Consider the following 24737-nt stretch of genomic DNA (forward strand, 5'->3'; position numbering starts at 1 on the left):
TTTCAGTGGACGTTGTACCAGTGTTTGTCAATAAACAAAATTTTCCAAGACAGTCCAATCTTAATTTTTTTTTTTATTTGCTTTATTAAAGAGGTATTTTCACCATCCGTTAAATCAAAACATCACACCTTCATTTGTTATATTTCTTTGGGATAAGACTTTAACTTTATCTGTAGTGGATTCAGCGGTGAAGGCAATAAGAAAGTTTGTTTGTGGAATCAGCCTTTGCGAAATCAAGGTGAACTTTTGTCACGATGATGAAAAGAGAACGCTACATCATATGCCAAACATGGTTGAACGCCAAGGGCATGTATGCCGCGTGGAACGTTCCTCAATGGCCAAGCCAGTGGCATGATCTCATTCTTTTGTTGAATTAATAATTTCACAATTTGGAGGGCAACGCTCATCAAATCAATACAATGTTAATAAATAAATAAATAAACTTGTCAGAAAATGACAAGCAGTGGAGTGTAGCAAATCGAATTTTCAGTGTTGCAAATGGGGATGGCCTCAGAGCAATATTTAGTGAAAGGATTTTTCAAATTGGAATATACAAAAGCGGGGTGCTATCTTGGCTTTAGTGAGATCAAAGATCATCCGCTATTTTGAACATTTATTTATGTATATAAGAGTTATTTTAAGTTTTATGTGTAGCATTATTTTACCAATTTGGCTCACTTGAGAATAGATTTTCTTCCATGTGGCTACTGAGCTTTAATATGTTTGACTCCTCTGAATAAAATCAATGAATTGCTAATCTTAATTAATCCCCCAATTTTTAAAATTTCTTTACAGCACTAGTTTTCTTCTTCTTTCTTGTTACCTCTTAATTTTTAGGTGACTTAAAAAAGTGAATAATTAGATCAATTAATTACAGAGCTTAACTGTTCAAGGTCTCAATTTTTTAAATCGCTTGGCAGAGATAATAAAAATGTGTATTTTCTCATTGTTTTCATCCACAATTGAGTCAAAGAACGTGCAATGTTTCATGCATTATTGACCAAACGTGATGAATTCAGTTTCAAATCAAACTAAATCAAAATGTGAAAAATATGTTTGTGTATTTCCTCCTTGAGGCAGTTGTGTAAGGATCGCCATCCATTAAAAATCCATTAGTGTGAAAAGTAACCTTTAAGAAGGAATTGCTAGCAAATATCAGCATCCGAGTGCAGATCGGAACATGAGAAGGGCTGAATTGCTGTAAATAAATACAGATCATTCCACTGTTTAGCTCCAGAAGGGCTAAACATAACCCAATGGCTTTCCTACCAGATTATGATTATTTCTCTTCCAAATGCTGATTATTGCTGGGGGCACGCAGCATAAAAGCCGGGACCTGCCTGCAAAGACTCGATTTGAGTTGACAGAAAAGATTGCACCTTTCCTAAATTGGGGCTTGCTCAAGGCAAACTGCATTTATTTAGTCCGATGACATGGCCCCATTCCACTTCTGACAAAACAATATATCTTCCCACCGCTCAAGTATTTCACCAGAGGCCTTTTGCTGGTAGTGTCACCGTGGGCGATACAGCTTTGGATATATTAACTTTATAACCGTGGCCTTCGCTGCCGCTTTTATTGTGTCGGTTAAATAAATCCAATACAAATATTGTAAATTGACTTCATCATTCACCATCCATAAGCATTCATCCGTATTCCATAGCAGTTGACCCCATTAGGCTTTGGCTGAAATGCGAGTTGCGACATTGCTCACTGACTTATGGCTTCAAAGAAACCTTTGATTTAGGGACGGGGATCTGAAACTCATGAAACACATGTTATATTTTATCTCTAGATGAGGCTCTTGGTTGAAAGGATCAAGAATGGTGAACTAGAAATGTATTAATTTTCCACTTGACCTTTAAACCAAATCATCAAGTGCTTCATGAGGCTTCATTTTCCCATCGCTATTTTGAGTACAAAACTTTCCAAAGTTATCCAGTGCCTTATGGGAGCGCTTTTGCCCTAGGCACATGTTTCTCTTTTAATAGAACGGCACATTTCCTTGCAGGTCATAGCAGATTAATGCTGAGAAAATCAGATCTGGTAACAAGGTAAAGAAAATAGAGTGGAAGGTCAAAGCTTGAACTGGATACAGGACAAGCTTTGTTTGATTAGGATCTGTACTGTAAATATGATTTAGCCATTTCAGGCTTAAATGCTGCCGTCAAAATGCTTACTGGCATGTTTTTCAATAGTCTTGAAGGTCATAACAAAAACATTAAGACTTGGGGAAGAATTACTTTAAGGGTGAGGAGGTGAAGATCATAAAGTTTTTCCTGAGACCTAGAGAACCTCATTATGAAGCATAACTGTAGCTTTACAGCGGTTTAATTGTTAAACGGTAACTTCTGGCAAACCTCTGACAAAAATTAGTTTTGGACAAATAACCAGGAATCTTAGAAAGACAAAAGATAAGAAGTCAAAAAAAGAAGTGACAGAACAGAATTGGTATTTTCATTTCATTGCATTTATCACTTATAGGCAGAGGTGCGCATTCCATTTGCGACATACAAACTACAGACCAGCAAATATTTGTAAAATGCCCACCTTTTCATTTTGTGTTTTGTAAAGAAGCAAGACGGCATACAGAAACACGAACATATGATACCATCAGGTACCGTTGTGAGTGTGGGGGTTGTGGACCCAAATGCAGGGAAGCTGGGAGGCTGGGTTTGCTCCCCAAAAAAATAAATTAAAAAGGTGAGCATGAACAAAATAAACAGAGTCAACAAAGCTAACCAAAGTAACAACTCAAAAATCAGGAATAAACTACAAAAAAAACTTGGAAGCGGGGACTCTGAAACAAAACTTGATGACAGCAACAACAAGACATAATCAATTACCCTATAAGAAATTAAAGGAAACAGGAAACTAAATATATTCAAAAGTGACGAGCCAAACACAATTAGAACAGGGAACCGATTGGCAGACAAGAGGGAAACAGGTTGACAAGGACAGGTGGACACAATCACACTAACAAGACACAGACAAGGGAACCAGAAACATGATCCGTTAGGAACACAAACTGAGAGCCAACTGTGATTTTTTTTCTATTTGTCGTTGAAAATATGTTTTGATAAGGATATTTTTTGTAAAATCTATTAGCATTAGCCAGAAAGACTCATTGTACACAAACCTGAACACAACCTGAGTGAAAAATCCTTTGAAAAGGACACCCCAATTTAGATTACCTTTCCACCTATGCCATTTATTCCTTTCTTTCGTCCTTTTAATCCCATAATTCCAAACACTTGAGTGTCTTTTCACAAAGCACTAAGGACTGTCAAATGTAATCATCCCCCATCAGCTACTGAAAAATGACATCCAACATTTTCTCTGTCAAGGCGGTTTTATATCTTCCAGTGAGTAATACACTAATCTTAGACAAAAAAAAAAAACATTTCTGAATACATTCCTTTTAATGCCAATCAAAATTTGAATTGTCTCCAGCCACTAACCGCAATTGACGCTGTGCACTACGTGAAGAAGAAATGGCCTTATTTAATGCTTGACATAACACAATAAAAGCCAGTTAAATAGTGCAATGCGAAAAGGACAAATGCTACTGTCTTGCACTGTTGCACATAATCCACAAAAGCGCTAATCAATTCCCTCTTATTGAGAGGCTCTTTGCTTGGACAGTGATTAAGAAAATTTACATGGGTGAGAACCGTCTTCATGTGAATATGATTTCTCAGCTTTGACAGCCTTTTGCTTTCTAATGGAGTGTGTCAGAGACTGTTTGAAAATATTCTGCTCTACACTTCATTGGAAACCCAAGAGGAGGACAACAACGACACATTTGAATTCACATGCACGACCTCCTGCAGCGCTTGTGGATAAATAATTGTCTAAAGCTGATTGCATATCTCACATTAACCCTTTTGGGGAAAGATAAACCCAGATGTTTTCAGCCACCTCATCTACATAGATGACATCAAGTTGTATGCTAGAACAGAACACAAAATTACAGCAGAGACATTGGAATGTTATTCAGTCTAAATAACTGTGGGCAAATGATATCTAGGTGAGGGAAGATGATCATAAACCAAGGGAGAGAACTACCCGAAGGCAACATAGCGGTAGTTCAGGAACACTACAAGTACCTTGGAATCCCACGGGCAAATAGCAATTATGAGGAGGCAGCTCAGAGGGCAGCCATGGCAAAATACCTAAGGAGGGTATGTATTGGTAAAAATAAGATCCAGGCCATAGGCACCAATGCCTTGCCAATGATCCAGACTAACTAACTGGTGATAGCCAACGAGCCTGCAATAGAAGAAACATCAGAAAACAGCAATTGTGACAGATGTAGCAATTCCGAGTGATAGCAACATCTGGAGAAACAAACACAAAAAGCTCGAGAAAAAGCAAGTAAGGCCGTAACAAGAACAAGAGAAGAATGTGGTTGTATTAAGGCAACAGCGGTTCCGGGAATGGTCAGGGCACTAGGGGAGGTTACCCCCAGGCTGGACGGGTGGCCCCAGCTGATACTGGGAACAACATCTGACGTCATCCTGGAGAAGCCTGGAAGAGCTAATATCCTGTGAAAAAAACTCAAGCCACCAGCCATATATGGTATATATATATATATATATATATATATATATATATATATATATATATATATATATATATATATATATATATATATATATATATATATATATATATGTTGGCAGTGGGATTATCGAGAATGCTTCACAAACACTTGTCACAAGTATAACACAAAAGTATTCATTGTACCAGTGAAGTGGCAGCGTAATTTTGCTCAGTTAATGCATTCCTTCATTTGATGAGTTTGCTAAACAATGCATAATTAGGTGTGCACATTCCTGTGCAAACATAAGCAAACGAACATAACAATCAAAAGCCATTAGAAAATAAATGCGACTCAAAGCGCCAAATGTCAGACTTGGCTGGAGATAAGCTAGTCAAAGAAGAGACTCGTCTCTAGAGCGAAATGATAATGACAGACAGTGATTACTGCGTGTTGCTGTGACAGAATATTGATTTAGCTTGTTGCTCATCATCCAGTCAACTCTTTATGCAAGCTGAAACAGCTCCACTCCTTATGTGTTGTTAAGAAAACAGGGCAAAGAGGCTATTTTTAGATGACCTGATTGCTTAAAGGACGTTCAGAATTTTATATATCACGTACTGGTACCTTTAAATAAGGCATGGTATTGCCTAATGTGTGACTTTTATTACGTGTGCAGTACTTCTTGTTTTAAACAACCTCAGTACACTTTGTTCATTGTTGTATGATAAATCCCTCATATGCCACGCTTCCAAATATTGCAACGCTCCTCAAACGTAAGAACATTTTAAGCTCTTGTGTCAGTCGCTCGAAAGGTCAACATTTATTAAAACCCAATTGAGTCAGCCATAAATTCTTTGCCCATTCCTCCAAGTCTGTGATTGACTTTCTCCTCGAGTCTGAAGGGATCCCGATGAATAGTGCAACTTTTTAAAAATGATTTTTACTGGAGTAATTGCTCTGCCAAACCTGCCATCAGATAGGAAGACCGGCGCTCTCTCTGCACCTGCAACACGTGTTTCGTATCTATTGGCTTCCTTCAGACATGTTTTTGTTCATCTCTGGCTAAGGCTCCCTCCCGCCAGCCACGTGACCAGCTTGATGGATGAAGCATCTATGCCTCCCAGATGAGAGTTTAGGGCTTTTAATCACACCTCAGGACTTCCTGTGTGGCTTTGGCGTTTCCTTCGGTTTCTCCAGGTGCAGTCTGTGTTCATGTTAGGTTATTTAAAGTCTTGAAATTGTCTTACAGGCATGAATGTGAGTGGGGGTTTTTTTCTGACTCATAAAGTGCTGCCAATTAGACCATTATTGAACGCACTACCCCTTGGCCACAAAACCTTATTTTTGCCCTCTTTGGCCCCCCTTTAAATTCTACATCCACACCAAACAGCGACTTGAATGCCTCATTTTACCTGTTTTGTTGTTCCTCAGAGTGTTGTAGTTTTTTCTATAAAGGGTCTCAGTTTCATGCTGTCAGGGACTTGGATTTGAGTTTATTCATGCAAAGGGGCTTGAAACTTGACTTGGAAGCTGAAATTTTGAGTTGTGGGTGAGAGACTTGGGGCTTGACTTGGACTTGAATGTTGCTACTTGCCTATCTCTGTCTTGATTAGTTTTTGCAATGTCGATTTGATTTCCCAAACTGAGTCTTAGCAACGAGTCAAATAAGAGGGTAGTATGTTATGATAAAAAACAGAGGGGGAATGGCAAGAACATGCAACGTTTACTTGCACTTTGAACACAAATCTAGCCTAAGTAAAAAACACAACAGAAGGTTCTAAAATACGTCAAAAGATTTCATATGTTGTTTCACAGTTGTTTTCTTTCTACTAGCTTTGATGATGCCTGAGCCTTGATGTATGCGACCTGCTGCTAGTTGAAAAGGAATGATGTATGGAACATACAGTGCGTTTCTCTGCATTTACATGCAAAGATCAGAAGCATAGACCATATAGTCTGGCATCATTATTTCGCAGAAAGTGAGCCCTACTTGCACTTAGCATGTTCTTTTGGTAGCAACATTTCAGTTCATCTTGAGTAACTAAAGTTCAGCAAGCCGACTCAATCTCCGGCATCAGACCAATGCAGTCCTCTTTACAAACAAGGAATGGTGAAAGGACTTCACAGATAGGTTTTTGATTGCACGTGCCTTTCAAAAAAGTCACAGAATTGTTTTTGCCTCCTGTTGTTGTTGACATTTCCACTCACCCCCAGGACTTTTTTCAAGTCTTTCATAATTGCTTCGTTGTCACGGCCCACCAGTTTAACGCCATGACTGTCACTACTCCAGTCCCTCTTCCAGACAGAATAAGCAATTGATTTCGGTGAGCTGACACGAGTAATTTGATTGTTGCTATGGCACAGACTTGAATAGAAAGAGATGGAGGACACATTTGAAATGAACAATTTTCATTTGGTTTGAGACTGCAGCTTTAATTCTCAGTGATGCGGAACTGTGCTGCATCATACTGACGATTAAGGTTGTTTAATTGTCACTTTTGTCATAACGTCATAATCTTTATCACCTCTGTACTGCATTTACTGTTGTGACCGGTTTGTTGCTTCATATAGAAGTTGTTATGGTTGTTATGGTGACAGAATCATAGGTGAGCATTGCCTGTTTACAAACAGAAGGTCCGTCAGCCCGTTGCTGATGTATGGGCAGTGCAAGGCAGGGTAGTACAGAGTAGAAACTATCAGTGGCGACAGAGCTTAAGTACAAGCTGCGGTTTTGTATTCAGTGATTCAAATTAGTCACTCGGTGATGACAGTTTTCCTATGTAAAGGGCTTCTTTCAATCTTTGTTGCCTGACCTTTTATTCTCATTGGACTGATTTGAAGAGTTGTTTTTGTTTCATGGAACTCCTTCCTCCCTTCCACGGGAGACACTGTGATCAAGATGCATTCGCCATCAATGATGACCAAGTGGAACAAAAAGGCCATCCTGGGTTTTGTTTTCTCCTCCTCTGTATGCATTCTCCAGCCCATATTGATTTTAGGCCTGCCATTGCAACAAATAAGTTTTACTGAGGGCATGTCAACTCATTTAAGCCCAGTGGAATCTGGGCAACGATTAGATGCTATCCAGCTTAGCTGAAATGTTGCCTTAATAAATGACAAGTATGTCTCCTGTTAAACACAAAGGACAGACATTTTATGAGCGCACGGGGAGGAGTGAAGTGACAAACACTGGAATGGATGCTTTATTAGCGTAACGTTCTCACCAATACAAAAGCGTCAGAGAGAGATGAGTTTTGAACTGTGTGCGCAAGAAGAGCAATCGTGATGTTAACAGCCAATGACCGGCTACAAATAGAATCATCGCACCTCTCAGAGACTCCTGTCTTCTCTTGTCTCGCAAGAGAAGTTTTCAATTTAATCTAAACGCAAGAACATTTGGACATGTTTTTTTATGAATCAGCCCTCGACAAAGGCAGACAAATATGGAATAAGTCAGCTGGGGACTTGACTCAATTGATAGAAATTTCTAGACGAGAACAAAAGGAAGGGGGAAGCCTTCCGGCCGCTCTGAGACATTCACCACTAGATAAATTATCGACGCCTGGGATAAGTGGAGGATGGTGTGCCTATTGATCTTGTTCATACGGTATGTTTACGTAGTTGCAGGCATCCACCTTATTTGAATTGGCGAGTTCCTGATTGATCACAAAAATATCCAAACAGGCATAGCTGGATTGGAAAACAACTTGACGTTATTGTAATCCACTTCTGCTCAGAAGTTTTGATTCGCTCCTGCCCTTATTGGTCAATGTTGCATCGTGAGCCAATCACGTGGCTTGTAGGAGTGCCCATCAGCTGATTGACTGATTGTCTGGTCAGTCTTATCAATGCTGTTGACTCTACAAGCAGTTACCATCTCACACATGACGGAGAATGCACAAGACGGTGAGGACAAAACAGAACTTTTGTAATAAATTGGAATTTTGTGTGTAAACTCTGCTTTCCTGTTTTCATATTTGGTCAGCTACTGGCTCCATCCTAGGCTGATGTCCGAGGAGGGCCCATGACAAGTTCGATTGCAGGCAACTCGTCTGTTTGGCATGCAGGAAACCTTCACAGCACGTTCGAAACATTAAGCGTGATGTAGCGAAAGAACACTGTTTATGTGAATGTATTTTGAATGGCAAAATATGTATACTGCGCATCTCATGTGGTTGCTTTGAATTCTTCATGAAATAATAGCTAAACTAGAGAACAAATCTGAAAAATCAGCCATACTTCAGTGGTAATTTGCAGCTGCGTCTCCGGGCAAGGTCATCATCAGTCTTTGACGCCGTCTGCTACTCAGTCTAACACCCTCACATCACTGTGTTGCCTGCGGTCCGCCGCTGGTATTTTCAAGAGGAACACAGCTGCCGAGGCAAACATTTTTTTCCCCATTGGCCCTTCTAGTTATTGACGTTGCTTCAACCTTGTACACTTGCCAGACATTTTGATTGTGTTGCCATTTTTTATGATTAAAAAAGTGAACTCATCTGGGAAATCCTCTTTCCAAGAAAAGTCACAAAAATTGAAAAAAATGGGGTGAAGTCACTGTAGCCAGTTTGAACTTTTATTGATTTTGTTGTTTTTGTTTCTATTTCTATACACAAATCTGATCAAATTTTCAGGATCCAATTAGAATCGACACAGGTCAGCTCAAAATAAGCAAAATGAGCTAAACTTGGTAAGTGGATATATGTTCTGTGTTGTTTCGGTGTGAACTTATTTTTGAAATCACACCTTTACACAGTTGAAGTACGTCATGAGAAGCAAGGTTTTTCTGTGCTTGAATAAAATGGGAGACAAGACGAGTGTGGACACATGCTCGTGAGCTTGTCTCATGGACTAATGAACCATTACTGCATCAAATTAGAGAGAAATGGATCCCAAAGACCCAGTTCACGATGCACCACAACCACTGCCCCCCAACCACCACTACTACCAAAAAAAAAAAAAAAAAAATGCTAACACACCATGTGTTTCAGATCTAACATTTTGGCCAACTATTTCATACTTCTGAGATTTCAAACTGATTGTTCAGTTAGTTGTCATGATCATCACGCAGTAGCAGGCTTGAAGATTCAGTGGTCAGGAAAAACAGTGTGGCTGTATGGGAAGTAATGTTCACATTTCATAAGGGCATTGCTAGGAATGCTTTTTTAGTAATTAAAAAAATATTGCTGGGGAGGTACACTGCTTGTACACTGAAAAAGAGAAACAATGATCTTAACTCACAGCCATTATTCAGGCTTTTATTAGAAAAGAGAGACAGAGAGAGTGAAAGAGAGAAAATTTACAATTGGTACTGACTAACTTTTTTGTGAGAAACTCTGTACTAGATATTATACAACAATTATACTACACTTTTCAAATACTCTGCTGAATTACATACCCTGTATTTTCTACACCATTACGTACATAATTATTTAGTTCAAATTTAAAACAGCATCGCAGCAACGAAAATATTTGTGTGTTTGTCGCTCTCTAGTGGTGGCAAAAGATAATGCCAGGTATTGCCTTGGATTATATATATTTTTTTCTCGCGTGTATGTAAATTAGCTTTCTTCTATTTTTGAAGCAAGCAATTGAATGCTCTTATACAATGTTGATATCACAATTGGAAATAAAGAAATACAAATTTAGCTAAAATGTAATAAAACAATTTAAAAAAGGCGTCCTCACGCAGTCTGGAGGGGCGGAGAGTCCCCCGCCCCCTCGCGGCACCCCCGCCCCCAACAAGCCTGCCAGCAAAGAAGATGGATGCCCCACGAAGGAACAAGTTCCTGATGACGCTTGTGTCTTAGTTTTGGCTTTCTCTCTCTCTTCTCTCTTTTATATTGTTCACCTTCGTTTTCTCCAAAACATGCTGCTGTTGTTTTTGGTGTCTGCTTTGATTTTTTGCGGGATCGAAGCGTCGGGAGAGTTCAGCCCCACTGGGACCTACAGGAGACCCCATCCTGTGCATGTCGATGAGGATGGGGGCAACTTTTCCACGCGGCCGCTGCAGCCGGTCGTCAAACCTTTCGACGGTTAGTATGCAGCACCCTCAACAGACGGAAATTCCACACGTCGTGACCGAGTCACATGATACGCGTTTATTTCTTGCGTTTATCCCGACCACCCACCCCCTTTCCTCCAACTACTCATCCCTCCTCCCTCCTACACACACACACACACCCATATACACACACTCAAACATACCGTTAGTATATGGAAATCGTGCAGTCATTCATGTTTCATTTTTATTTTTTTATAAAAAACATAGAGGGGTAAGTAAATGGAATTCTAATGTATAAAATATACATTTAGTTTACGCCTCATCGTTTTTGTTTCATTTAAAAAAAAAGTTTTAAAATGTAAACGTGTAAATAAAAAGTGTCGGACGAGAAGTAATGAATTACTTTAGATACTTAACTAAATAATTAAATAGCAAAGTGAAATACTTTAGTACTTGAGTCCCAAATACAATTGACTGGTTATTTTACCTGCAGTAATTTATTACTTAATTGATTTGACTAAAGTTTTTAATACTTTAATACGTATCTACCTATAATAACTGATTACATTAGTATTCAAAGTAATCATGTACTTGCCTTTTAGTACCACTAAGTTTACAACCTATTTCTTTATTACTTAATTCATGTATCACTTATTTTACCAGCCATTTTAGAGACAGAGCTGGACTTTAAAAAACAAACAGAAAATATACCAAAGGGATTTGGAATCAACTCCACTTTTGCAGATCCCTGACAAAGGCCCATTCATTGCCTCCTGTTTGTGAGCGTTTGAAGCGTGTTGACGTTCTTCGACACGGATATGAACACACAGACTTGTCAAAAGTTTTAGCCGAGTCACATTAAGGACAGAGCCATGATTAATTCATTCTGTGTGGTGGGAGTGAAGTGGTCATCACATGAGCCTGCTGTCCCACACTCTAAATTGTCCGGCATAGTCACACTTGGAAGCGCACCAAATGCAGTCCACCCCCTCCGTTGCCTTGCTTCCTGCTTTCTGTCCTCCGCTGGCTTGGATTCTGTTCTCTGCAACAGTTGCTATGGAAATGGCGAAAAAGGAACGAATGCCTAAGCAGACGCTCAAGAAGTCATCTCTTGTTTTTCATGCCCCTCCTGTAAAAGGTGCCACAAGATGCCACCAAAGCTCTCTCTCTTTCTTGCAATAAATTTGTGAACTTTTTTTTTAAGTTGTCTTATATTTGCTTTAGATTTGAGATTTGTATGGCAGTAATCAACTCGGAAAAGTAGCCGTATGGCAGATATTTAATAATTAAAAAAGAAAAAAACAAAGAGGCTTCAGTTGTTTATTACCCCTGTCAAACTAAACATCAAACAAATACAATTGCCCCCGCATTCAGGACAACTATAATGCTACCATGTTGACAGCTAGCGTCAATACTTTAAAGGAACAATGTGTAAGATTTCGAGCGTTTTTCAGTCCAGACATGGCAGCCTCCAATACCATTTCATGATAACTAGACCTATGATTAAATTTAAAACATGCTGTACTGTTGGTTGTTAAGAACACATTTAATCACAAGATTTTGAAATTCACAATCATTTAATTTATTTATTTTTAATGAAAAACAGTCTTGCTCGTACTCATTGTCCCTTTAAACATAGGAATGGGACGAGACACGTGTGAGAGACACACTCACACACACACATATATATATATATATATATATATATATATATATATATATATATATATATATATTATACTAAATGCAGGCCAGTTTGTTTAATTGTTTTTGTATTTGTATAAATTATAACGATTATTTGTCTTGTAACATAATGCTTGTATTTGGTTCGCATTTTCTTCTTCTTTCTCAGGAATGCATGACCTAATTCTGACACAAACAAGACTGCCCATGTTTATATCATCAGGCGTGGGTGAGGGTTTTGTATGCCCCCCCCCCCCCCCCCCCTCCCACACACACACACACACACTCCAAGAGCTAAGTCGCTGGAGGACCATCTGTTATGGCTGTCTAGTGGTCACATGGCACAAACCAATCATGATTGTGATCTATTTAATAGCCTGTGCAAAAATGGGTTAGTGGTTAATAGTGGGATTATTTTTGCTCTGCCTTCTCGAATGTTTTCCTTTCAAATGATAGTGTCCCTTGCAAATGCACAAATGTGTGTGTTGAAGCTGGAATGCATGCAACATGAGGATCTATTTGTCATGGGCGTCAATGGCCTCCCATGTACCATTTCAATCCTCATCATAAACCTCTTTGCCGCATGCTCCCCTGGCCAAATGGGGAAGATTATTGTAATCTGGCACCAGACACCTCCACTTGAACATTTTGTTGCGCTCTCCCAACATGTCCCTTAAGCAGCAAGTTTACCCACCGGCACTGCTTTTTGTACTCTGGCTCATGGTGTAAACCCTTGTTTCACAGGAGATGTGATGAAGCGCCACGATGCGGGATTATGTCTCTGTTTTCTGCCTTTGGCACTTGCTGGACTGTTAATATATAGCGAGTGGCGTGGGGCTTTCTGGGAAGGCCCGACCACATATCATTTGCCAAGTTTTAATTTGGTAGTGATCGCACTAATTTAATTTTGTGAGCCTTTAATGACTGCTTTCATAACCTCCTGAGAGACAGTTTATTCATTTGTGTCTACTGCTGTGCCCATTTTGTCTGAGCAAAATCCGGCGCATCCCACACAAATACATGAAGCAGGACCGGCGGCCAGCATGTCTCCTATTTATGCTCGAATAAGTGCAAAGATAGAGAACAAATCCACTTCAGAGCTCATAAATAATTGGGCTAGCTCACAGGAGACTTAAATGTGTTATTGGCTCTGAAACAAACATATCAATGCGATGCAATTGTAGTTTGAAACAGATAATAATTGGTCATCATGAAATTGCCAGAGGTGGGCTGGAGACAGATGGACTTCCACTTCAACTACTACGTTACTGACGGAAGCACATTTTGTCCATATTCTTCACTCACCAGCGAGGTAGAAGTACATTTATTTTTAGATTTACAATTGTCAATAATACGGAATCACGAGTGCTTGCAGAGTTTACCAAATTTCTATGTTTTATTCATTTATTTTTTAACCTTCTTAGCATGCATGGAGGATGAGGAGGAGGTATCTGTCTTAAAAGTAGCTTACCAGTGTGTTTATTAAGTATGAAACATGGTACACATTTCTTAATGTACCAAATATTCAATATTTTGTATACTTATTCAAATGGATTGAGTTCAATGGAAAAAAAAATATTGAATAGCAGTAATTTTAACACCGTGAGCTTGCTACTCCTTGATATTTTTGTCCAAGGTTATCATATCGTCATAATCTGATATCAGCCAACGCATAGTTGGACTTTTGTCATCCCGATGCGAAAAAGCAAAACCTCTGAGTTTTATGCAGTGGTTGCGTGTGAAGCATGTAGACTTGCCATAAAACACGAAAACTAAAAATAAATCAACCTTTTTTTGTGACTATACATTTATATTCCTTCATTCACAGGTCGGAACTTCAACCTAAAGGTCCTGGTCATGGACATGCTGACTGGTCAGCACCTGAACCAGGCAGAGGTGTATCTTTACATCAACTACACCAGAACTGAGAAGGTTCTCACTGGGATAGATGGCGGTGTTTTGCTCCAAGTCCCTTTTCAAAGTGGATCACCTATCGCACTGCAGGCATGCAGGAACGGCTACATTTGCAAATTGCTTCCCTACAGAATTAGCAAAACACCAAGTATGATGCGTCTTTGCAAGTTGCCGTTTACTTGGACTACAACAACAACAACATTAAAAGTAGACTTCTTTTGTGTCAGTCTTTTCTTCAGTGGCCATGCCGCTACTCCGTCTGACACAAGGCAACATCTGGCTTTTTGAAGACTCTGTCCTGATCACTGACAAGACATCTGGTAAGGTAGCATTGCTAGCATCGTCAGAACCATTTGAGGATGTAGTAAGATGAGATCAAATGAGATAAACGTGTGGATTGCTCTGCAGATGCTTCATCCCAGCCCATTGTCCAGTTCCCCAAGAGCCTGCTGAACCTGACCGAGAGCAGCGACATCACCGCTTTGAAAGCCTACGTGACCATCCCCAAGCCGCCTGCAGAGGAGGGAGATTTTCTCAACACCTTGGGCGTCGTGAGCAGCACATCAGGTTTTCACAATTGCAAGCTTTATAGAAAGGCCTGATTTAGTTTAATTTTTTTCCTGTAACCATGCTGTTTTGCTCTTCCAAAGGATACATCAGCATGGAGTTGAAGCCAGTGGCGGCAGTTTGCGTGCGACTGTTCTTCAGAGACACGGAGCTGCATATCGGCGGACCTGTGAAGATCAGCCTAACTCTACCCGACAACTGTGGACTCGGGTCTTCCAACTCAGTTCCGGCATGGTTATATAACAGCACCACTGGTGAGTAGAGCAACCGAACAACGCGATCAAATGGCTCACTTCACGTCTCTTCTTATTTAACTTGGTCTTGTGAGATGCGCTTTGGATTTGATCTCATCAGATAATTAGAAAATCATCATTCATTCCAAGTTCCACTGCCTCACTTGAGAAGTCGAACAGTCACTTCACTTACTGTATATTACCATCTTTTTCTGAATATAAGTTTCACAGAAATAAAAGCAAAACGGGTTTGTTTTGGGAAAATCCTTAGATGAGGCGCACAGGGTTATGGGACAAATAACTGTACGCTAAGGGAATAAAATCATGCAGCAAATAGCTTCACTTCAGTTTCCATCCATAGAGCACTCCATATGGTTTTGTTTGATTTTGTTTTAGGTGGCTGGATGAGAAAAGGTCTAGGGACAGTGGTGTCAGAAGGTAAAAAGCTAAGTTGGACCTTCAGAGCTCCTTATCTTGGTTACTGGATTGCTGCACCTATGCCAACAACTGGACGTAAGCGCTCACCTAAAAGCAGCAAATCTTTTTTTTTCAGTGGTAAAACGTGAAGATTTTACTCCAAAATAAATGTATACCTCTCTATCGTTCATTGATTGTTTTTTTTTTTTTAGATGTCTTTGGCCCTGATATCCTGGGGGACTTCTTTGTCCAGTATTCTTCTTTTCTGATGGTGGTACTCGGGGGAATGCTTTGTGTTTTTCTATGCCTGCTTGCTGGACTGCTGTATTGTCACAGGTAAGGAAGCCTTTGACAAAGATGTGCCATATGGCAACGTGGGGGTGCAATAAACCCCTTGAAATGTAACATGTTGCTTTCAAGGGCTAAAAAGCAATAATTTTACCCTTTTTTTTCCTATTCTAATTGTGAGCATAACAAGCTTGCGAAAAACCGAACCTTTCCGTCACTGCTTGTCTCTTTTCTGTCAAAGGTCCGCGAGGCGAACGAAGGTGACGCACATGCTAGCGCTGAGCAGAAAAGACCAATCCACCGCGACGGGCAGCAATGAAGACATTGAAGGATCTTCTCAATCTCAGCCCGTCAAGGTCTCAGTATATAACAGCAATATTATTTCCAATCCCAATGCACTGACCACCAATGATGGGATCCCGTCAAGCAATGCGGCGGAGCTGATCCGAGTTCCGACGTCTCTGGCGGACCCATTGCTATTTTACAACCGGCCTGTTGCCATTTTGCACGCGTCTGCATTTTTCCAAGCCCAGGACCAACTGTGCTGGAGTGAGTCCGTGGATTTGTACACGCACGGCACGGAGAAACCGGCTGAAGAAAGCTGCGTCCAAAACGCGTCACTGAGTGGCTCCTCTGCCACACAAGACCAGGGAGATACGCAAGAAAAAGCCAATAACTGGGAAAATGCTCTGGCGCCGACCGCCAGAGGTCAGTTTGGTCTCCTGGAATCTGCGTCCGTTCCGGAAACCTTGAGCAAAATGAGGAGCAGTAGACATTCCGCGGACGCCGCCGCGGAACTTTCCAAAGCGGCCCAGTGGCAGCCTCCCCGAGCCTGGTTCGTCAGTCTGGAGGGCAAACCGGCGGCCGAGATCCGTTACGCCGTAGCCGAGCAGCGGCGGAGGAGGAGAGCGGCGGAAAGTCAAGATACGAGCTTGGATTCGGGCGTGGATATGATAGAGGTCAACCCTACGCCCGGGAGGAGAGCTGTGACTCTGGAACGCAAGGCCACCTTTGTCAAGAGGACGGCCAGCGCCAAACATACGTCGCCGTGAAAGCCACCGGCGGCATCACACTCACGCTCTCACGTCACGTTAAAAAATTTGCTGGCGCTCCCTGATTTCAAATTAGCACTTGTGCATCATTTTGACCATTTTTGGGTCATTTTTTTCCACATAATTTTTATGTGCTTAGTTTATTTTGATTGATGAATTCACATTTTGGGGGACTCAAAATTCCTCATTAACTGCATGTTCCTTGTTTTGTTTTTTTTTAACTAAAAAAAAACTTTTGAATGTGAATAGATTTAAATAGAATCGGCACATTGGGAACCTGGATGCCTATGGTGCTTGTTAACACTAAAAAAAAAAAAAAAAATTGTATGACTTGCTTTTGAGCTCCCCTTTTGTTTTTGTTGACGTGTGCATTGCACATTAATCCGTTTGTGTTTACCACTGTGGTCTTGAGCCTTTTCAAAGACTCAAAAAGGTAACAAACACATTGAGTTGGATGTCAATGTACTGTACATTCTTCCATAAACTCATCTCATAAACCACAATTTCTTTTGTCTATTTCTTTGACTATTTTTTTCTTGCTTACGTTGTAATTTGTTATCCATGACCATCCCCCGCTATCTAAACGAACCAAATTTACAGTGTCGGCTAGTAGACCACTAGATGTCAGACTTGCACAAGCTTTGTTTTGGGGGCTGAACCACGTATCTACTTTTTGACGTAATACTACTTTTTCGCTACTTATTTTTTCTTGATGATGTAAAGTATTTTTTTCCCGCCAAGTACCTCCAAGCTATTTTTGATTGGAATAAATAGATAAATAATATATAGATAAATAGATAAAATAAAGTGTTGTGCTGTGTATTTCTGAGTTATTCATGGCAGCCTTTTTCACTGATTGAAAAAATATATAATTGAGTACTTGGGAATGAATGCAAGGACTCTAAAAAGACCTATGAATATGGCTTTAGGATTGAATCCGTTTTAAATTTGGTAACTACATTCCTTTTGGTATGTCTATGCATATTATATTCAGCTACTCCAGAAGATGGGTCATGTAACATCATTTGTTTTATTTCTGGCTCGTCATAGATGACAATGTGTGTGTATATTAATAAAATAGGGCATACACATTTTAAAAAGGAGTTACTATCATACAACTTAGCAACAGATTGTTTTCTTTTTACAATTCAATAGCTTTCAATTTGAAAAGAAACATGAATTTTTCTTGTCCGTCACAGCATTATTACACACAATTCGAATTTCTGATCTCTGCAGAAACCTTATCAAACTTTCAAACAACCTGAGAAGTAAATTCACGTACTCGTATCCCCGATTGGAACTGCTACATTATATAAATACATTTCTTGTGCGTACCACGATGTGAATCTACAATTTACAGAGAAGAAATATAGGGCAATATTTTTTGATCTATTAATATTTTGGAACTAATTTTTTTGGCACATAATATTTATCTCCAGCAAACTTTGCAAAACTGATTGATTGATTGCCTGCTTGATTGATTGATTGATTGATTGATTGATTGATTGATTGATTGACTGATTGCCTGCTTGATTGCCTGCTTGATTGCCTGCTTGATTGATTGAAACTCTTCCTGTCCCCACATTAAGTATTAGTTTCTGGTTACTACCGGCAGAATCCCTGTAAAAATCTCAATAACCACCACCCCAAAAACATAAACAGTCTGAATCCAGACTCATGTCTTCCTAAGTGATGTTTTGCATGTTCCTTTTGGAACCTGAGTATGAGTGTAGGTGGCTTTACTTTGGGTGCTCTGGCTTCCTCCCACTTCCCATCAGCATTGAAATACTGCAAGGGCACTATTTCTGAATGTGCAACCCTAAAGAGCACTCACATATACACATGCTCTCTGTTGAAAATAGAATGGCTGGGTGTGAATAGGTTCTGAAATAGTTGGCGGTTAAAGGGGATTGGCTAAAGATACCGTGGTGCTCCTCAAGTAACATCTCATTTCCCACATTTTGTTTGCATCCCTCGTTATAGCCGCGCTAGGGCGGGTCCCGCAAGGCCTTGTGTGTCTGCACTGAAAACATCAAGCCGGATTGAGACGTCCTTGTGCATATGCAACACAAATGCTACCCATAAAGTTGGGAAGAAATGTCCTTCAACGTCTTTTCAGCTTGAACTGCAAATGCAGAGCAGCTGCTTCTCCTTTCATGTATGTCACATTACATTCTGATTGCAAACTTTGTCGTTTGTGGGCTGCACAAATATTCTCTGATGTGGTATTCCTGTAGGTGAGCTAGATTTACTTTGACATGTTTTCATGCCTGTTCATTGTGTTTGGGAATTAAAGGAGACATGTGGGTTTTTTTTTTTTTGCTACAAACGAACTATTCACACTCACTCACACACCTACCAGGGCAATTTGGAGCGTCCACTAATACCTACCTGCATGCTCTTGGGGCTGCGGGATGAAACCGGAGTACCTGGAGAAAACCCATGCAGGCACGAGGAGAATACTCCACGGAAGACCCACAACCTCCCCCTCAATGACATGTTGTGATACCCTGACCACCACATAGAAACATTTTAGACGACACCCCTGGATAGCCTTCATCTGGATTTGCTTTAGCAAAAAAAAAAAAAAGAATATTTTGTGTAGGCTTTACAATCATGGGACATACAATGTATGACTACCTGCATGTAATACATGATCTGAAACTGCAAGTCCGACAATCTCTGTGAGAAAATATGACAGCAGCGCAAGCCGAGAACTGGCATCTTTTTTTTTCACGTGCAGCTTAGGCCGTGGAGGTTTTTGCGTCCGAGTGCATCACGTATGACTGACTTGTCGACAAGGTGACCCGGGCCTCAGCTGTGCAAATAAAAGGAAGCACTTTCCATGCCGGATTAATGTGTTTGAGTTACCGTGTTTGTGCTTTGCCACCTGTACGCCTTCAGATAAGGGTCAGGCTTTCACAACATCCGGACTTGTCAACTAGCGCATTTGCTCTAAAGTGAAAGAGTGATGAAAAGCGCAAAGACAAATACACTCAAGGAGAAAAATGGATTGGCAATTTGCATTTAAAATAGGGAAAAGGTCCCATGGCTCTCGGAGCAAGGCTGAGGCGCTAATTGGGAGCTCGGGATGCAAAGCGTCTCCGTGCAGTTGTTGTTGCAAATGAGATGGGAGACAGCGGCAAATGTTCAAATGTCAGCTTAATTGAGGCAAATCGTCTTGGTTGGGGTTGCAGCGAGGTCAGGAAGACGGGGCTATCTTTAGTAGCACTTTGGAATGGAATCGCGGATCGCTCTTGGCCAGCAAGTAAATTTAATCCGGTCTGAGCCTCGAGGAAGTCTTTGCTGGAAAGTCCAAAAAGTAAGCTGGATGGCTTATGCTTTACAATGGCGCATATGTGATTTGAATTGGTTCTACATGACGAGGGAAAGACCGCCGTGGGATTTGCATTAGCTCTAGAAATGCAATATATGCGTGCCAGGTGTTGAATGGACCTTACAGAACTGTAGTCAGGTCCAAGTTTACAAAAGCCATGTCAACTTTGAGTCACAAAGGCCCAAGTGCACAATGTTCGAGTTCAAGTTAAGTCAGATTCACAAAGGGCATATAGTCCAAGTCAAGTAAGTTGCACAGGTCACAAAGGTCCAAATCCAAGGCAAATCAGAGTCCTAAAGATCCAAGTCAAGTTGGAGTCCAAAAAGGTTTGAGTCCAAGTCAGACAAAAAATGTCAGGACAGAAAGATAACATTTTTCTAACCACAAAATTAGAGTAACTGTAAAAATGTGTAAAATCGGATTCAACTTCAGTGCTTGTTGTATTAATGTACTTATTTTGGCAGCTATACCGTAACCCGCAAGACGAAATCAAATAAGATTAAACCCAGTAATGTAGTCAATTTTCCATTTTCCTCAGTTAAGTCATGAGCACAGTGCTCGCTATGTGAATGGCCGTAGGGAAGTAAATGACGGAGCAAGATAATAAAAAGCAAAGCAAATAAAAGCATATGACCCCCACCCTGGCTTTGTGCAACATGTCCTCCCCCGGGGAGCGGGCGCAACGTGTTTTCTGGCTTTCACAAGCCCGTTGCTCTCTCCTGTCTGTTTTCATCATCAACACCTGGTGCACAAATGCTGGTTCTTACATAATACCGCCGGCCCGGGCTCGGCACTCATAAAGCATGTCGGCCTCTTGACCGGCCCACTCGGCCTTTCCAGCCGTGCGTGCGCAGGAAAAAGGAACCGTTCTGCATTCGACTGCTGCCGTAGCATTGCTGGCACACTCATGCTTGTTTTCCACTAAATAAAAGCAGAACAGGATGATTTTTGACTTGGACTGCAACATCCATCTTCTGTTATCCTCAGACCGCATGAAGGGAAGTCATCCATAAATGGACCACCTCCATGTCAATATAGCAATTTTGTGATTGCGACTGATTTTTTTTGTGACAGGGCCTGTCTATTGATCTCTTTCCATGTCGTTCTAGATTGATTCAGTTGGCCTCAAAAGGAAAGCTTATCAGTGCATGTCCACGACCACGCGGCTAAAGGTGGTATTGATTCGGCACGATCCATTTGTTTGGCCTCTTGGAGGAAGATAAACTGGAGTAATTTGGTGTAACCAAAAGCGGAGAAAAGGCTGTTGCTACATCATAGCCAGAGGCGGCCATTTTTTGGCAACGCTCACAACTTGAGGAACAATTTGAGGTATTTTTTTCTGCCATTTCATACAGGCAAATAAGTAAAACAGCAAAAAGTGATGAACACCTTTCAATGCATTTTTTTAGGAGAGGCATTCAGAACAAATTTCATGTCAATCACTACAAAAGGAGTACAGAGTTTGCACGTCTTGTTCATTTCTCAGTCAGGTTTATGATTTATGATTTGCCATTGATGATTTTCAGTTTCCTGTTGTGCATATCCAAGAGTTAGCAACTTGATCCTATTTTTAAATTGAGTATCGTATTTTCCGCACTATTTTAAAATTGTTTTCATATCTAAGGCGCACCGCATTATAAGACACTTAGAATAGAAGCTATAGTAATGGCTGCAGTTGCGTTAAGGAGCTGTGCTAAAGGGAGTGGCAACAAAACAATCTGAAAAGTCAGTGAAACTTTTTATTCAGAAATTAAGAATAAAGATGATATACTATACATTAAAAGAGCATTTAGATCGGTGACGAAGACGAATCAATAATTTCAAAGAATATGATTTAATTAAATATCAATCTTTATTTTTTTTTAATCAAATTCCAATCATAAACATTCAAACATATTGTTTGCCCGTCATGACATGGTATTTTGAATTTGAAAATGTTTACAAACTGCAGTGCAAATTACGTTTTGGGAAGAGATAATGTCAAGGCCGGCTGACATTACTAGCATATACTATACGCTCTATCTTATGAAGCAATGGTTGCTGTGCTGTTGGCACACATATTGGAGAGAACAAGCCAAAAGTATGCGTGGCAGAATAACTGGAAGCAGAGGGTAGATAGTGAGCACCAGGAATGTCATGACGGTAATCTGATGCTGACATGGGCTTTATTAGAAGGCGTTCAAGTGTGTAAACCATTAGACGTAATTGGATTTCTCGATCAAATAACCTAGCAGATCATACATCAGAACGATGATCAGAACTCATCCGTGAGAATACCAGATGTTGGGATCGGGCCAGGGGATGGAGATGGATATGTATTGGAAATGCGGTCGGACAGAATGAGGTTCCCTGCATACATTATTAAGGTCCCGTTCCAGTGAATGCCAATGTGTTCAATCCGTCTCGGCTGTGCTTGCCCAACCCAAGCCGGACGAGAAGGTCATGTCTTGTTTAACATCCAATGAAGATATTTTGCTCAATACCCTCCTCGTCATGATTGACCTACTTGCGACCCTTCTCCAAGATCCATGGGCCAAATCCTAACGACGCGACTTCCTTCCTGTTCCGAGCTTTTCCTCGCACCAGGTCGCCGAAGAACACATGTTGCAGCTGCCGCTGTTGGATGACATTACTGACTAGTGTGTAAAAAAAGAGGAAAAAAAAAACAATGTTGCACTCTTCCTCCTCCGCCCAAGCGTTTTTGTGCTTTATGGTTCACTTGATGTTAAAAGAGTTTGTTTTTATTTCTCTCAATTTTTCTAGAAAGTTTAAAAGTAGTCCCCGTATTTCATCCAGATGGTATTTTACATTAAAAACGTAAATCAAGCCGCTGAAAAATGTTTACTACATACCATTTATGTAACGGTAAAAAGTTAAGGTGGCAGATCAGTTTTAAGGTCCATCGCATACCAGCGCTGTCGGAAATGGGTGCTTTGTTCTAAAGAAGAAACATTTTGAGGGACTTTACTGAATGTGCCACCATTGGCATTTACAAGCGAGTAGATGAATAAATGTCATTTCTGATTGACAAACGAGTAGGTCCATCACTTGCCATTAATGAATGAATTTGTGAGTGAAATACACAACATTCTCTTCACGGAGTCATTGAGTTATTATTTTGAATGAACTCATTCTATTTTTGAAGCGTTCCAACTGTGTGCATTCATCATGCAATATAAAATACACACTTATGGTTTGGCTTGGTGAACTTTAACCAGAGGTGAGCCCAAATGGTTTTGCCGCCAGTGGTTCTTTTATTGTTTGTATTTCTTTTATTTCCTCCAGTGATTTATACATCCCATGCGCTATTGTTTTATCTGTATGCAAAAAATAGCTTCGAATGGTTCTAATCATTCTGCCGTGTGATATTAATACATCTTGTCTTGTAAACAAATCCGAAGCCTTCCCGGATCCGGTGCGCCGCTGCCCTTTTGTTCTTCATGGTGTGCAGCTTGTAACGTGTTCCTCCGCCCTCCTTGAGCTAAAAGCTTGACAGGAAGCGGCGTGACAAAAGGTTCAACAAACATACGCTAGGTCTAGGAGGTCGTCAGCAAGTTCATGAGCTGGGCTTGTATGTTTTGTCCAATTTGGAGATTTCATGTGTATACTAAAATGGACTTTTCCCTCAATCGCATATTCGTCAGTGTCCACATCTGGGATTCATTTGATTGCACAGCTCTTGGATCTGAGACTGGAGCCTTTCCGTTGCATAAGTCGTGACAAATTATCTCGTCGTCAAAATGGCATTTGTTATTAGAAGGAAGTGATGTGATACCTCTAATATTTATGATTATATTTCATTTTAATAGAGTAATCAATGACCAATCATCAATTCACCTAAAAATGTCCAAATGCTCAGAATTTCAGTCTCTTGAATAGAAATATTAGTATTAGTAAATAATAGTCTTTTTAAATACAAGGGTGGAAATTACAACATATTTTTCACAGTCCTTATGACTATATGTTTCTGGTTAAAATACCATAACTGTAAGTTGTCTTCAACTATCACTATTTCTTACCAATCCCCTTTGAAATGATTAAAAAAAACATGTTATTCGTCAATGTATTTTGTCAATTTTTAGCTTAAATGTAAATATGTGATGATCAAATAGATGAATTGATGAGTACAATAGTTGCATGACAGATGAAACCCAGATAAATACGCCTTATGAAAATGTTCACAGCAAGGTCTGTCCCACCGCCCCACAGAAGTCAGGATTTTGCTGCACTTCTTTCAGGGATTGACCAGAGACAAGGTGGTCAAGGTTTTTTTCTTTGGGGCTAATTTGATTTGCTAATTCAGTTGCTGATGGCAAGAATCTCTTATACTCGATTATCTTGGCGAAGCAGACGGTTGGCACCGGGTCTTCCTTCCTGGAAGGAATCGAGCCTTCGTGATGTCATCCGGGACAATGATGGATGGTACTTTATGGTGAAGTCCTCAAAGGAGACAGTCCGCCGCGTCTTTGCGGAGGCTGACTGGCAGGTATCCCGAAAAAGTTGGACTTTAGCCTTTTTGCTCCCCCGCTTTCCTGTGTTCTCAGTTGGACGGCAGGCGGGCCAGGTCCTGGTTGCCCCCTCCCGGCCCTAGATCCTACTTTTACCAAATAAACACGCACGGAGTCTCTCGCTCGCTCTCTCTGAGGACACATGAGGGACAGGAAGATCTTGCATAGTTATTTCTATTGTTCCCTGAGCT

The 24737-nt window shown here is 40.5% G+C and overlaps 1 protein-coding gene across 1 annotated transcript; it reads left to right on the top strand.

Annotated features, from left to right (window-relative positions):
* The first annotated feature begins 10290 nt into the window (after positions 1–10290).
* LOC148423667 (protein FAM171B-like) lies at positions 10291–19554 on the top strand. Its single transcript, XM_088414225.1, has 8 exons — positions 10291–10578; positions 14059–14292; positions 14372–14464; positions 14553–14711; positions 14795–14965; positions 15341–15457; positions 15574–15697; positions 15891–19554. Exons 1-8 carry the CDS (start codon positions 10413–10415, stop codon positions 16699–16701), a joined length of 1875 nt encoding a protein of 624 aa, XP_088270351.1. The 5' UTR covers positions 10291–10412; the 3' UTR covers positions 16702–19554.
* Positions 19555–24737: the final 5183 nt, after the last annotated feature.

Source organism: Hippichthys cyanospilos, chromosome 5 (genome assembly GCF_059441005.1).
Source record: "Hippichthys cyanospilos isolate Australia breed blue-spotted pipefish chromosome 5, RoL_Hcya_1.0, whole genome shotgun sequence".
Lineage (NCBI taxonomy): Eukaryota > Metazoa > Chordata > Actinopteri > Syngnathiformes > Syngnathidae > Hippichthys > Hippichthys cyanospilos.